The 14,663-nt window shown below is 39.0% G+C and overlaps 1 protein-coding gene across 1 annotated transcript in view; it reads left to right on the top strand.

The window, feature by feature from the left end:
- Positions 1 to 14,663, top strand: part of Cubn (cubilin) — a 221,132-nt gene that overhangs the window by 179,678 nt on the left and 26,791 nt on the right. The window contains exons 55-59 of the mRNA XM_021193965.2: positions 2,633 to 2,789; positions 3,303 to 3,452; positions 6,441 to 6,641; positions 8,536 to 8,665; positions 10,889 to 11,106. Of these exons, the coding sequence (XP_021049624.1) occupies positions 2,633 to 2,789; positions 3,303 to 3,452; positions 6,441 to 6,641; positions 8,536 to 8,665; positions 10,889 to 11,106 (856 nt within the window). The remainder of the gene's footprint in view (positions 1 to 2,632; positions 2,790 to 3,302; positions 3,453 to 6,440; positions 6,642 to 8,535; positions 8,666 to 10,888; positions 11,107 to 14,663) is intronic.

The following is a 14,663-nucleotide window of genomic DNA, read 5'->3' as shown; positions in this document are numbered from 1 at the left end:
TCTTCTTGGGTGAATTTGCTTCCTTTAGTTCTAGGGCTTCTAGGTGGTGTACATGTGTTTTAAATAACTTAGTTATACCAAGTAAAATAGTCAGCTTATTGGAGCCCATACAAGTAGGTTGAAAGAAAAATATATAAAATGACAAACCATGGAAATATTAATTTAAAAATATCAGTACTGGTCATATTAACACCTACTAAATTGGAATTCAAAGCTAAAAATGAAGTGCTGTAGAATGAAACAATCAGTCTACCAGGAAGAAGAAATGAATCTAAATGTTTATCCATGAAGAAATAGAACCAGGATAGATGAGAACGAAAACTAGACAGAACGTTTATCTGAAGCTAGCTTTTCAGTCAGGTTATGGTTTCCACACTTGCTCTCCTCATTCTCTCACCAGTATCTCATCCAGCTAGACAGCTCACCAGGATGCAAGTGAGCTCTGAACCCATGACTCATTAGGATACAATGGGTGGATGTGAACGAAGCCATACATCAGCAGAAGCATATACATTTCAGATCTTTTTGTCTTATACGGGGACAGACCACATGCTAAGATTAAAAAAACAAACAAACAAAAAGACCTCAACCAATCAAAGAACTAAACTGCAGAGAGCGTTTTCTCTGATGGGATAAGAGATAAAGGCAAACTACAAAGCAATAGGAGAGAAAGAGCTGGCCTTCCACAGGTCAGAGCAAGCAGTCAGCTAAAACAACCAGCCAGAGGGGATGGAGAAATCAAGTCTTTAACTGCCTTCTGAAATAGCACAATCAAGAGGCGAAAGGGGCAAAAAACATGGGTTCTTCCCATCTCACTTTTTGATAAGTACCTGGTGAGGGTCAAGTGGTCAGCATAGAGGGAGGACGGATGTATGCTGTCTGAGCCCCAATGAAGGTAGAAAATATTCAGTACTGAGCTAAGAGTGGAGGAAAAAACATTTTCTTTCTTTCTTTCTTTCTTTCCTTTCCTTTCCTTTCCTTTCCTTTCCTTTCCTTTCCTTTCCTTTCCTTTCCCTTTCCCTTTCCCTTTCCCTTTCCCTTTCCCTTTCCCTTTCTCTTTCTTTCTTTCTTTCTTTCTTTCTTTCTTTCTTTCTTTCTTTCTTTCTTTCTTTCTTTCTTTCTTTCTTTCTTCTTTAGTGGATATTTTCTTCATTTACATTTCAAATGTTATCCCCTCTCCTAGTTTCCCCTCCAAAAATCCCCTCCCCCTAACTAGCCCTCCCCCTCCCCCCTGCTCACCAGCCAATCCACTTCCAGTTCCTGGCCCTGCCATTCCCCTACACTGGGGCATAGAGCCTTCACAGGACCAAGGGCCTCTCCTCCCATTGATATCTGACTAGGCCATTCTCTGCTACATATGCAGCTGGAGCCATGAGTCTCGCCATGTGTACTCTTTGTTTAGTGGTTTAGTCCCTGGGAGCTCTGGGGGTACTGGTAAGTTCATATTGTTGTTCCTCCTGTGGGGCTGCAAACCCCCTCAACTCCTTGGGTCTTTTCTCTAGCTCCTCCATTGGGTACCCTGTGCTCAGTCCCATAGATGGCTGTGAGCATCCATTTTCAACTCCCTCCCTTCCCCTCACAGAGAGGTCTTGGCAAAGATGCCTGAGAATGCCTCCATCTGAGGGCTGCTGAAAAAGAGACCTCCCAGGGTGCCTGCCCTAGGAATGCACCTATGTGGGAGAGTGTACTTGGCCACCAGGGCCTGAGCCCAGTATAGCAACTCACTTCAGAGACTGGAACACGCTGGCTGTGGAAAAGTTTTAGGAGGAAGGCGCACACAGGACTTGTCAGGGAAAGCTTTCGTTATTGCCACTGATCAGTCGTGAAAAGTCAGAGGGGATTTTGGCAAAGAAGACCTCCTCAAATCTCTAAATACACTGACATTAAGCACTTAAAATAACCCATGGTTCAAAGATGACGTCTCAGAGGATGTTCAAAAGCACTCAGAAGGGAATCAATGAAAATAAGACCAATCAAGTATATGGATTATGGCAAAAACTCTGTTGAAACGTGACTTGATAACATTAAAGACTTTGTGTACATTTTAAAATAAACTTAAAGCCAACAGTCAAGAAAAATAACAATGACAATAAAAATCCACGAATTTGACAACATGAATATGACATAAAAAAGCCAATAAAATTGATAAATTTATTGCAAGTCTGACAAAAATCCAAAGTTTAAGCACAAGTCACCAGTATCAGATAGGGTTGAGTTAAGAGACACCTGCATGTTCCTGAAGCTCCGAAGATTGTTAGAAGGTACTATGTACAGCATCCTTGGCTCATTTTCTTCAGTCACTTCCTACCAAACCAAATAAGATGACTTTCATGCCCAAATGCCTTTAGAAGGCCAGCTCACCTAAAATAGACCAATCAGAAGTAACCAGATCGATCCTTAAAACTTCTCTGCTCAGCTCTACAGAACCAAACACAATCTTCTTACAGCAACCAAAATGAGATAAGCCACTCAAAAACCAGGTTTAAAAATTATTCTCAAAAAAATCCCAGATTTGTATGTGACTTATTTAATCATGAGTTTTTTATTGAGTGCAGTTATTTTCAAGCCTAAACACGGTAAAATATTGACAGGTGAAAACTGTTAGTACTAAGTCATGTTTTGACTCCAACAGGTCTGGGAAGGAATGTTGGAGACCAACGATACCCTGTTATCCACAAGCTGTGGGAATGTGGCTCCAAGTCCCATTGTCACATTAGGAAACATTTTCACTGCTGTCTTCCAATCTGAGGAGATGCCAGCCCAGGGCTTCTCTGCCTCCTTCATTAGCCGTAAGTAATCTAAACTGTTGAGGAAGGGTGGGGAATAGAGGAAGAGGCACATCAAGATTGGCTTGATAGGGAAGAAACACTGGAAAGCCAACTAATTCTGAAGGGATATCCTTCCGTTATAGTCAGTGAGATACAGGCCTGGCTGTCCATTTCTGCATCTTGATAAGGCAGAGGCAGGGAAAATTGGAATGTGAAATTAGTTTAGAGGTTGTCATCTGTGTTCTTTCTTTACATGAACTATATTTAATTTTTGATAATTTATCTTCTTAAAACATAAGATTTGAAGTGTATTGTGTGGCAAAATATCTACTACTTAGCATCCTCATGATATTCTAAAACATTTTTATTTTGCACACATGTTGACTTAGGGATCAAAGACTCCTTAGTGCTCTCCTTCCATTTGAAGTGTCTAGTATCTCTAGAGACTTCATAAAATGGAAGTCGTATCTTTTTATGAAATAGGTGTTACAGGTGATAATGAGTATCCTGATGTTGGTCTTTATTCTCCTGTAGGATGTGGACGTACATTCAATAGCTCCACAGGTGATATCTTCTCTCCAAACTTCCCAAAGCACTATGACAACAACATGAACTGTAACTACTACATAGATGCTGCACCTCAGTCTCTGGTCATCCTGACTTTTGTGTCCTTTCATTTGGAAGGTATATTCATTTTTCAACAAAGTAATGTTAAACATTAAAAAAATCATATATGTATAGTGTTGACAAAGGGCTTTAATAAAGGTTTCGGTAAAGAGATAGGTTATGGCTATGTGAAGCTAGTTAAAATATCTAATAACATATTTACAATGTCTTGATCATGAGAATATGTAATCTATTCTCTTAGCAATGTTAAACTATATAATGCATCCTTATTAATATAATCTTTATGCTATACAGAAGATTTTCTGAAGTTATTCTTTTTTCACAATAAGGATAAGTACTGTGATCTTTGATAGACATCTCCGTTTCCTTACATTTAGTAACCAGTGTTCTGCTCTACAAGTTTAGCTGTGTTAGGTTTCACAGAGAAATGGGAATGTGGGCAAAGTTTTCCTGTGTCTGGTTTCTTTCATTTAGCATAATGCTTGGAAGTCTATCCATGTCGTGGCCAACTACAGTATGTCCTTCTTTGTAAGGACAGGACAGTATTCTGCTGGGTTCATTCATCTGTCTGTCTATTTGTCTGTCTGTCTATGTCATTCTCTTGATTCACCAGGCAAAGGACATTTAGGTTAGCTTCATATCTTGTCTATTATAGATAATCATGGAACAAACATGGAAGGATAGATTGGTCTTCATTTCCTCGGGGTGTATGCCCAGGAGTGGAGTTACTGGATAATATCATCTGTCTATTTTTAATATTTTTAGACAGCTCTCTTTTCCATAATGGCTGAACCAATTTAAATACCCATGTGTCCATCATTACTCAACTCTTATCTTTTGAAAATATCCAATGGTTCAGTTTATCTCAAGCAAATTACAAATAATAAAGCAATTAATGGTAGAAATGTAGGCAGAGTGGTCTAAAACCTCTACTTGAAGATAGTAATAAACATCTTCTGAAGTGTAATGGAAGTGGAAATAAAATTACATCCTTTTATCTCCATACTGAGGACAGAACTTGGGGCCCTGATGCATGAGCGGCAAGCACTCTACAACCAAGCTGTAGCCACGCCCTGCCATGTTTTATTGTGAAACAGGGTCTCATTAAGTTGCGCAAGCTGGTCTTGAATTTTGATGTAAATCAGCATGCCTATTACTCCTGCTTCACTCTGCAGAGAAGCTGAGGTCATAGACCTGGCTTCCTTCTTTTTTTTTTTTTTTTAAACCCTAAGTACCATTTTATATATTCCATGCAGAACTGAAAAAAAATACAATAACTTTAAAATCATAGGCACCACATAAAATTGCTTAAAGAAAATACATCTGAAGCCCGTTATGTTTTAACAGAGCATCTTATTTTTCAGGCACAGGTGATTGGACTAAGGGATGGATGTACACCGAACTTGGCAAGTGATCTGCCAATCACTATGTGCCCAGGCCTATTTCACTTTTTGTTTTGAGATAGAGTCTGGCTAAACTACTCACGTTGGCCATGAACTTGCTTATTGACTTGGTTGGCCTCAAACTTGCAAAAATGCCTCCTTAGACTCCCAAGTAGCTGGGATTTCAGGCCTGTGCCATCAGGCTAGGCCCATAGCTTTTAATGTATTCATTTGCATCTATTCTCAGTACACATGCATGTAAACACATACCTACAATCTTTGTAAACTAGCCAAACAGAGAAGCAATCCTACAAGTCAGAATGGGCACCCAGTCCATACTGAATGAGTAAGTGTATGGATAAGACTAGGATCTGCTCTACTTTCATGAAATAGCACCGTGGGATATCCTTTCATATGTGTTCTGTGAGCATCATCTCTCATGTTCAGATTCCCCAGTGGCAACGTTTCTAAGCCCACACTGCTCTGCTCATTTCTCAACCCCAAGGACAGGGCTGTTTGTCCAGTAAGGTTGCTAGTGTGAGTCAGGCTGTGGCTGCCAATACACACTAAATGTTTAGTGAAAACAAGGCTAGAAATCCCTTCAAGTTGGTGTGTGTTTTCACCTACTCATGGTCATTGTCATACTTCCTCACAAATCAGCTATTTATAAACTTCAATTAATCTGTAATTACACTAATACATTTCTGTATCATCAAGTATTAGAGGATATATAAAAAAATCAGGCACATTGATCTAACATTGATACCCAGAATCAAATCCAGAATTGGTAATGTTTCCCGGAATTGTGTGACTTTCAGTTTAACAATCTTATACATTTTTTGCTAACTAAAGAAATTTCTATAGTCGATGTGGTTGACTAAATAAAATAAACCAAACATAAAACAGTGCATATTCTGTGATTTCATTTGTGAGACTAGTCTAGAATAAAGAAATCACACACAGAGAAAGTGGTCTCATGGGGCCAGGACCATGGTACAGATAGATAGGGGATGATTGCCAATGGACACAGGTCTCTCCAGAGGATGGTCAGAAGGTAGAACTGGAAAGACTATCAAATCTTTAAAGTGCTGTGGGAGTGTCAGCCTTTGAGGAAACCTAGAAACACTCCTGCCTCAGATCTAGTAACTCAAACTATACAAGTTTGTTCTAACAAATAAGAAACTTCAAATATTTTTGTACAATGATGCATCTTTTACAATATGTTTAGTTACAAGAATACCATTCTTTGTTTTGTGACAGGAGGTCTCAGTATTTGGGTATGGTCCCATATGTGTTCAAGCCTGTTTCAAAGCTTCCCTGTCCTCTATCCCATTCTCCAAGGTGACAGCCAAACTTGTCTTGAGATATCACAACACATATTTCCTGGGAGACAAGTTGCCTCTGGTTGATAATTCCTGGGTAAACAGAACGGTTCTATACAGGAATGGAATTCTGAGTAACAACTGAATTTACTATTATGCAGTTCTGTCTGCTTTCTCTTGCTTGCCCATGTTTTGTATCTTGGAGAAATACTTCATGTAGAGGTGAAGTTACAGATAGAAAACCATTTCCTAATTGTTTTGTAACTTCCGGATCAGTTACAGAATCATAGTATTTTGCCTGCATTTCTGCTCTGATGCCAGTTGTTGTATACTCTATGTAGATCGCTCAGCTATCACAGGAAGCTGTGATCATGATGGCTTGCATATCGTCAAAGGTCACAACCTCTCTTCCACTCCTCTCGTGACCATATGTGGTTCTGAAACCTTGCGTCCCCTCACCATGGATGGCCCAGTGCTGCTCAACTTCTATTCTGATGCATATACAACAGACTTTGGGTTCAAGATTTCCTACAGAGTCACCAGTGAGTAACTGTGCTGTTGTCCTTTGCAATTTTCTTGCCTTGTGTAATAAACATATGCAGTTTTTGTTATTATTCATCATATGCCGCCAACTTGAAGGTTCAGAAAAGTTAAAACTAAATATGATTAACTAGGCACATGGTACAAAAGTAGTTATTTTTCTTTAAAATAAACAGATGGAGGCTGTAGTGTTGGCTCCTTGGCTAAAAGCACTCACTGCTCTCTTTCAGGGGACCTGGGTTTGGTTCCCACCACTCACATGGCAGCTTAAATGCCCTTTTCATTCCTCTGTGAGTATTATATGCATGTAATACAGAGACCAGCAGACATATACATATGTGCATACATTTTAAAATATATTTTTTAAAAATAAAATAAAAATTGAAAATTTCCCCTGAAATTTGGCTAAAATTACCAAATTTTAATTATGAACATAATTAAAATGAACATAAAACAGAGAATTAAGATTGATTTTGTGACAGAACCTTATCCTACATGGTCACTTCAGTGAAACAGGAACACAAAACTGTTCCTGAGTTTGTTCTATCTTTGCTTAACCACATGAATGGCTAATGGTAGGAAAAGAAGTAGTCTCTTTTCAAATAAAGTACTTCTTCCATCTACAGAGAATACAAACATGTATTTATGCACGAAAAGAGTCTTATGATTTGTTCTCAGTAGCTGGTGTCCAGTTCCTGACTCTCAGTGACTAAAAAGTATGATTCTCTGATGCTTTTTCTCCAAACAGAATAAAATGCATCTTCTCTTATGCTCTTGGATGAAGAGAAAGAGGATTTGCTTTATTCTTTTAGTTAACTAATCAACTAATTGAATAATTTGGATAATTAAGCCCTTGATATATATCTTGCTCTTTTACCCTTTAGTTTCCTAAAGTATAATGAACATGGTTCAATCCCCCTTTGAGTCTTATTTTAAGAATATCATTGCTACTGGCTTCAAATCTTGGCAATGTGTGGAGATGGACGTTGTTTGGGCACTGATAAACTTTTAGGGATCATGTAATTAACCTTAAGTAAAATAGAGCAGTTGCTACACAAGCTGACAACTAATTCATGAGCTGTATCCAGGGTTCTGAATGCATAAAGACTTGGCACAGAAAAGATTTTGCCCAGTAAATGGACAGAGTTGAGGCAAAACCAAATAAGCAAAAGCTTGAAATAACAGCCACAAATTTTGTCTAATCTTGGAGATATGTATGTTAGTGGAGTGTGTTCATTGGTAACCATAGAAACATAATCAAAATGTACAAGCATCCTATAATTTTAGTATCATAAAACAAATAAACATGCTCACAAGAAAAACAGCATTAGGTGGGAATATCTGATCCTTCCTAGATGAAATCTATGTAAAAACAATACCTTAATAGTCATATTGGAACATTATTATCATACTGATTACATTGTTGATTACAGGGTATAGCAAAGGGATGTTAATGGCTATAGTTAGAGCAGAGAGTGGGCCAGAAATCCTCATGCTTCTGGAACACAAGCCATCTCGCCTATGAAGAGAGCACAAGTAGGGTTCTGCCTGCTGTCTTTGATCATCCACTTGCCATGTCATATCTCTGTCAACCTGTCATTTAGAGTGAAGGGACAGACACATCCCAACACATGAAGTCTTCTTCCTTGTTGCTCTCACACTGTCTGGGATTTATTATCTTCCAAAATGTGCCTTAAAATATTCTTCTACATTTCTCTTCCCTGGAGAAGTCGAATTTATTTATAAACACAATGAAGGAGGTTTAGGTCATCTGAAAAACAACCAGTATGAGTTCTGTTAGGAGACAGTAAACAATAGCTTAGATTATCCCCAAATGATTTGCCTATGTTGTGAATAATAACCACCCTCTGTACATTCCCTTGTCTTCTGTTCCAGACTGTGGTGGAATCTACAATGGAACCTATGGCATCCTTAGGAGTCCTTCCTTCTCATACACCAACTACCCCAACAATGTCTACTGTGTCTACAGCCTGCACGTTAGAAACAGCAGACTGATACTACTTCGGTAAGTGGTAAAAAAGAGGGGGGTCTACTTAAGAAAACCCCTTCATCTCCGTTCACAGGAAAGCTACCTTGCTGACAGAGACTAGGAGTTCTCATAGTGGCTTAGTTGGAATCTAGAGAAAAGTAGAGGGGTCCCACATGGCAGTAAAGCCTACACCCTACACCTGATCCAGTAGAGATTAAGGTGAAAACAGAAGCTTCACCAGTTAAAACAGTCCTTGTAATTTCTCAACAGTTGTGAAGGAGCATCTTACAATAGCTGTCAAGTTACAAGCCCCTCTTAAAATCAAGAGGATATAAAGGGTTAGGACAAAGAGTTGCCATTTGTTAGATGTTTCCTGTACATGAGAAGCTTTGTTCAACACTTTACTTGAATGTTTTATTGTACTGTTAAAACTGTCATGAGAAATATACATGTGTACTTGTATATGTGTCTCAAAAGGTCTCACATCTTCTCTAACACATATTTAAATGAAGAGTAAAAATCTGGGTTCTCATTTACTGTTTCCCAAAGCCAATGTCCTAAATAATTTTTACCACCTCTTTTCTCCTGAAGATAAACTTAATCCCATAAAGTTTATTTTTGTTAAAGTAACTCTAAATTGTTGCTTTATGTGATATTGCCTTGGTTTCTGTTGCTGTAAAGAGACACCGTGAAGCCGGGCATGGTGGCACATGCCTTTAATCCCAGCACTCAGGAGGCAGAGGCAGGCGGATTTCTGAGTTCGAGGCCAGCCTGGTCTACAAAGTGAGTTCCAGGACAGCCAGGGCTATACAGAGAAACCCTCTCGAAAAACCAAAAAAAAAAAAAAAAAAAAAAAAAGAGACACTGTGACCAAGGCAACTCTTTTAAAGGACAGCATTTCATTGGTGCTGACATACAGGCTCTGAGGTTCAGTCCATTATCATGGTAAGGATAATGAAGCATGGCAGCATCCAGACATACATGGTGCTGGAGAAGGAGCTGAGAGTTCTACGTCTTGATCAAAAGGCAATCAGGAGAAGATTAACCCATGGGCTGCCAGGAGGAGGGTCTCATTGCCCACCCCACGCTGACACACTTCCTCCAAAAAGACCACACATACACCAACAAGGCCACATCTCCTAATTGTGCCACTCCCTGTGCCAAACATATTCAAACCACCACAGATATGTCACTTGTAAATTAACTTTCTAATTCTACTTATTCCAAGCAAGACTGATAAAGAAAATGCAGCCCCCATTACCCAGAAGTGTAAAGTGCTAGTCTTCTTTCTCCTAAGATGGTTTATTTCCATCTCTTCAATCTCACTGATACCTGAAACTACTAGCATGTGATATGAAATCTAAGGATAGTTGATGAGAATACAGAATTTTCTACATAGAAGCTTGACAACCTGGGACAATACCTACTCTGTCCCCTGTTTGTGACTGATGGTTTATGAACTCTAAGGCTTACATGCAGTGTTTGTGTGACCATTTTAGAAGAAGGAGACAAGAGACTGGAAGAACTACAACCAAGCTATATGAAACCATAATTTCTTCCACTTGTCTTAACATTTTTCCTATAAAGAATAAAACAATACTGTCACTCATCATACAACACAAGAGAAAAAAAAGAAATATATTTTAGGAGAGACTGAAAGTATCTAGCATGTTATTGAGGTGATAACATAGATCAACTTGTCAAACTTGATTTTAGGAGCTATAGACAGGTAAGATATGCTGAAAGGGTTCAGGTTTCTTGAAGATACAATTGCCCGTGTTAAAAATGGTAACCTCCATCCATGTTCTAAATGTGGTAGAACACATCAAAACAGGGCATGGAGGTAGTAGGGTGACTTGACGGAAATAGGAAGTGGTTCAGCAAGAGAGAAGTGAGTGAGAGACAATAGTGAGGATGAACGAGGATCAAAAATATGGTCAAAGCACATTATGTAGATATGGAATTGTGATATCTAAAAATTGAACTCTGTTGAACATAGGCCCAGATTATCTTGAAGCAGAGAACTGTATCTTATTCATTTTTATATCCCCTGTTCCTACCACAGTTATTAGTTATAATAGCTACCTAACAAATACTGGCTTCAGTCCATCAGTAATATCTTATTTATAAGATTCCTTTCCAAGAGAAGTTTGAGTACTGTATTGTCAGGTTTTTGCATTCTTTATCATTACAAGAACCACAGGTATGGTTTAATGGGCACAAAATAAGACATAAGTAATGACCGTGTACCTTTTACAGGTTCAATGATTTTGAGATTGCTCCCTCCAACCTTTGCTCGCATGATTACCTGGAGGTTTTCGATGGTCCCAGCATTGGAAATAGATCTATTGGAAAGTTCTGTGGTTCCACGCTTCCACCAGTTATTAAGAGCACCAATAACAGCCTGACCCTGCTGTTTAAGACAGATTCTTCTCAAACAGCAAGAGGTTGGAAAGTATCTTTCCGGGAGACAATAGGTGAGCATATGAGATGTGAAAGTCTTTTTCTTGTGACTTCTTCTTTGGTGCGTTTTAAAATAACCCCCACCCCCAGCTAAACACAGTTGATTTTCCTATAAACATATAGGAGGCCCAAACAGAAGGCCTCATTGGCTATGGTCCATTTATTCTTTGGTAAAGAGTCTTGGGAATTCTAGGCACTGACTTTATGATTGTAAAAAAAAAAAAAAAAAAAAAAAAGGAGTGCTTCAAGAACCCAATACCTAGGAAAAGAACATAGTACAGAGGTCTTGATAGGAGGCTCTGACTGCCACATGTGGAAATGGAGGTAGAAAAAGTCCCAAAGCCCCCAAAGGTCTTTAGAAGGCAAAATGTATCAGAGATGTAGCAGCCAGAGCTTGATGGGACACTACTAGGGGATGTAACTTGAGAATGAAGTCTTATGTGAAATTTGTTGACCAGTGATACCTTAGTCTATATTTTCCAGGAAGGGTGTTGTATTTAGTTTGCCGTATTTGTAGCTGGCAGGCCTGCCAGGCTCCTCAGCAGAGATATCTAGGAGAGGGCTGAAAAGGCATCTGGTCTGGAAATGGTGGTCTCGGAGTCACGTGACATGGCAGGGATGACTAAGTGGGGGCAGGGGGGATAAACTAAAAACAAGAGCCAAGCTCATAGCCACTGTACATGAAAGATAATTATCTACCTAAGGTTAGTACAGGAATACCCATCACTTAAAATAAAAGGCAGTTAATCAGTTCTCTGTTTGCACTAACTGCTTCAATCGTACAATTTCTATTTGACTCTGCAAAGTGTTTTGACTTTTCCGGGAATATTGATGTGATTAATGTTCTGAGATCTAATGAATCCTCAAACAAACCCCATACTCTGAGAAGATGCAGAAAGGATGTGAGAAATTTCCCTCAATAAATCATCTGGGCTCTTGTTTCCAGACTTCACTCTGTCCATTCACCTCCATCTCTGTGACCTGAAAACAAAGAACATTTCAAACACCATTTTGTTTTCTGTGCTATGCTTTCCTGAATTTATTTTAAAGATTTATGTAATTTATCTATGTGCAGATGTCTCTATGTACGTGTCTGTGTGAGTAAATATGCACATGTGTATGCAGATATCCACAGAGACCAGAGGAAGGTACATGGAGCTTTGGAGACACAGTTATGGGTATCTGTGAGCTGGACCATGTTGGTGCTAGGATGCAAATTCTGCTTCTTGGGTTCTTATGGCTGAGTAGCAAGAGATCTTGGCTGCTGAGCAAGCTCTCCAGCCTCCTTAAAACACCCCTGCAAGGGAGTTATCAGGCAGACACTGTGGTTTCATAAATTCTGACAATTGTATCAGAAAGACCTTCTGCCACCTACCTTTCTTAACTGTCATGACAATAACTTGAAAGCAGGTCTCAAAGGACACAGAATGAGGCCTTACTAGAATGGTGTAAGTGAAGTGACATGTAAAACACAGAAGGCTATTTTAAAAGGAAAGTCCACTTTCCTTTGAATACTTCAATTTTGCACAGAGGCTCTTGTGTTGGGCTACCACTATGCTTCATATGAATAATTTTGCTACTTTTCTCATCTGTATAAATGCCACTGTCCACTTGAAGACACTCAAGACATAATTTAAATGATTACATGTGCTTTTGGGTGAGAGCTCAGGTATTATAATTTTTAATTGGGTCTCATGAAGATATTTTAGCCCAAACAACTAAGTGTCCTGACCAGTCTAAGTAGCTCTCAGCTTTGTTTTGTTGGTTTGTGTGGTAAGAAGAGAAGAAGTAATAAATGTTGTAGTTCTAGGGACTCTGGAATCATTCATTATAGACTTGATAAAACATAATAAAGAACCGAAAGGTCAGACTTGGCTAAAAGCATACACCTTCCTTTCTCATCTCATCCATTTAAGCCACCCCATCTTTTCTATAAGAAGATATCCTTTCTGTGGACCAGACTGACTACTCATTTCCAAGAGCATCAATCTGCCTGGAGAGCAACACCTTTCCAAAGTAAATAGGTGAAAAGAGGAGACCACTGTAGCCCTTAATATTTCTGTCTAGTTTTATGTTAACTAAATCTTTAAATATACCTTTTGAAGCTTTGCTGTTTAAATTATACAATTGGCAGTAATTTTTAAACATCGGCTTTAATTTTTGAAAAGCCAGTAATTTACATAACAGTGTAGCATCTCCTTGAGTATTTGCTACATTTGTATTTCTCATTGGTAGAGAGAAGTTCAGGGAAATATCCATAGTGGATAATTAGTAAATAGATAATGAAGTAAGTCTCCATTTTGTGTGGAATTTCTGTTCAGTATGAGAATAAGTGAGGTCAAAGTCAGCACCCAGGAGCTAGAATCTACCCAGGACATAACATTTTCTCATAATCCCATTAACGTCAACAAAACATGGGTGACTGATCCTGAAAGAAGAGAAGTTAGAAATGATTGTACTGAGCTTCCAAGATCCATGAAACTGAAATTATCTAAGAAGATGAAAAACAATTTTTTCTGGATTGAGTGAATGTGCATCCTTTATTAGCCCACCGATGGCTCTCAGATCTCACCCGTTCATTTGGATGATGTACGCCATGTTCCTGGCCTCCTGCTGATCACAGCAAACATAATGACAATGGAGGCAACTATCTGTCTTCCTTCACCTGGCTTATGAGTCATATAGAGAATGAGTCAGGTGGCTTCAAGGTCAAACTCTGGGGCTGTGGTGAGAGGAAGGCACAAATACAGAAAACACATTTTTAGCACGGATAGAATGAATCACAGGTCAACAAAGGAAGGAACATGGCCAAAGGGGAAGAACTGTGTGCCAGAATTCAGGTACCCAGGATGCAGGCGATGCATCATGCTACTGCTGCCTGTGATGGAGCACTAGAAAAAATCTAACCTCTCTACATTCAATTTTTACCTTCTGAAGGAGAATAGCTTGAAATATGAACACCTTCTACCTCTTAAGAATCTGTTCTAGGTAAAGTAGATCAGATCCTGGAACATACTGTGGCTATCCTAAAGTATATTTTATAACGTAAAACAGAACCCTATAGGAGGAACAACAATATGAACTAACCAGTACCTCCCAGAGCTGTGTCTCTAGTTGCATGTGTAGCAGAGGATGGCCTAGTCAGCCATCATCGGGAGGAGAGGCCCTTGGTCTTGGGAAGATTATATGCCCAAGTACAGGGGAATGCCAGAGCCAGGAAGCAGGAGTGGGTGGGTTGGGGATCAGGGCGGGGGGAGGGTATAGGCGACTTTCAGGGTAGCATTTGAAATGTAAATGAAGAAAATATCTAATAAAAATAAGAAGCTAAAATCTAATTAAATCCCAAGGCCTTGCAGAGACCTCAGACATAAGAACTCCCATCACTAGTGGTTAGTGAAAGAACTAAGGATTAGTTGGTTAAACTATGCCTGCTTTGAAATTACATTTATATGTGCCTGATATGTATTATACCTATATTCAGTTTATTCTCAAAATTAATTCACAATTCATAGAGTTAAATTATTTTTTACATAGAAGAGAATGGAATCCCTTTCATCCACTTCTGGAGATA

This window comes from Mus pahari, chromosome 3, assembly GCF_900095145.1.
Source record: "Mus pahari chromosome 3, PAHARI_EIJ_v1.1, whole genome shotgun sequence".
Lineage (NCBI taxonomy): Eukaryota > Metazoa > Chordata > Mammalia > Rodentia > Muridae > Mus > Mus pahari.
This window is presented reverse-complemented; position numbering and strand designations above follow the sequence as displayed.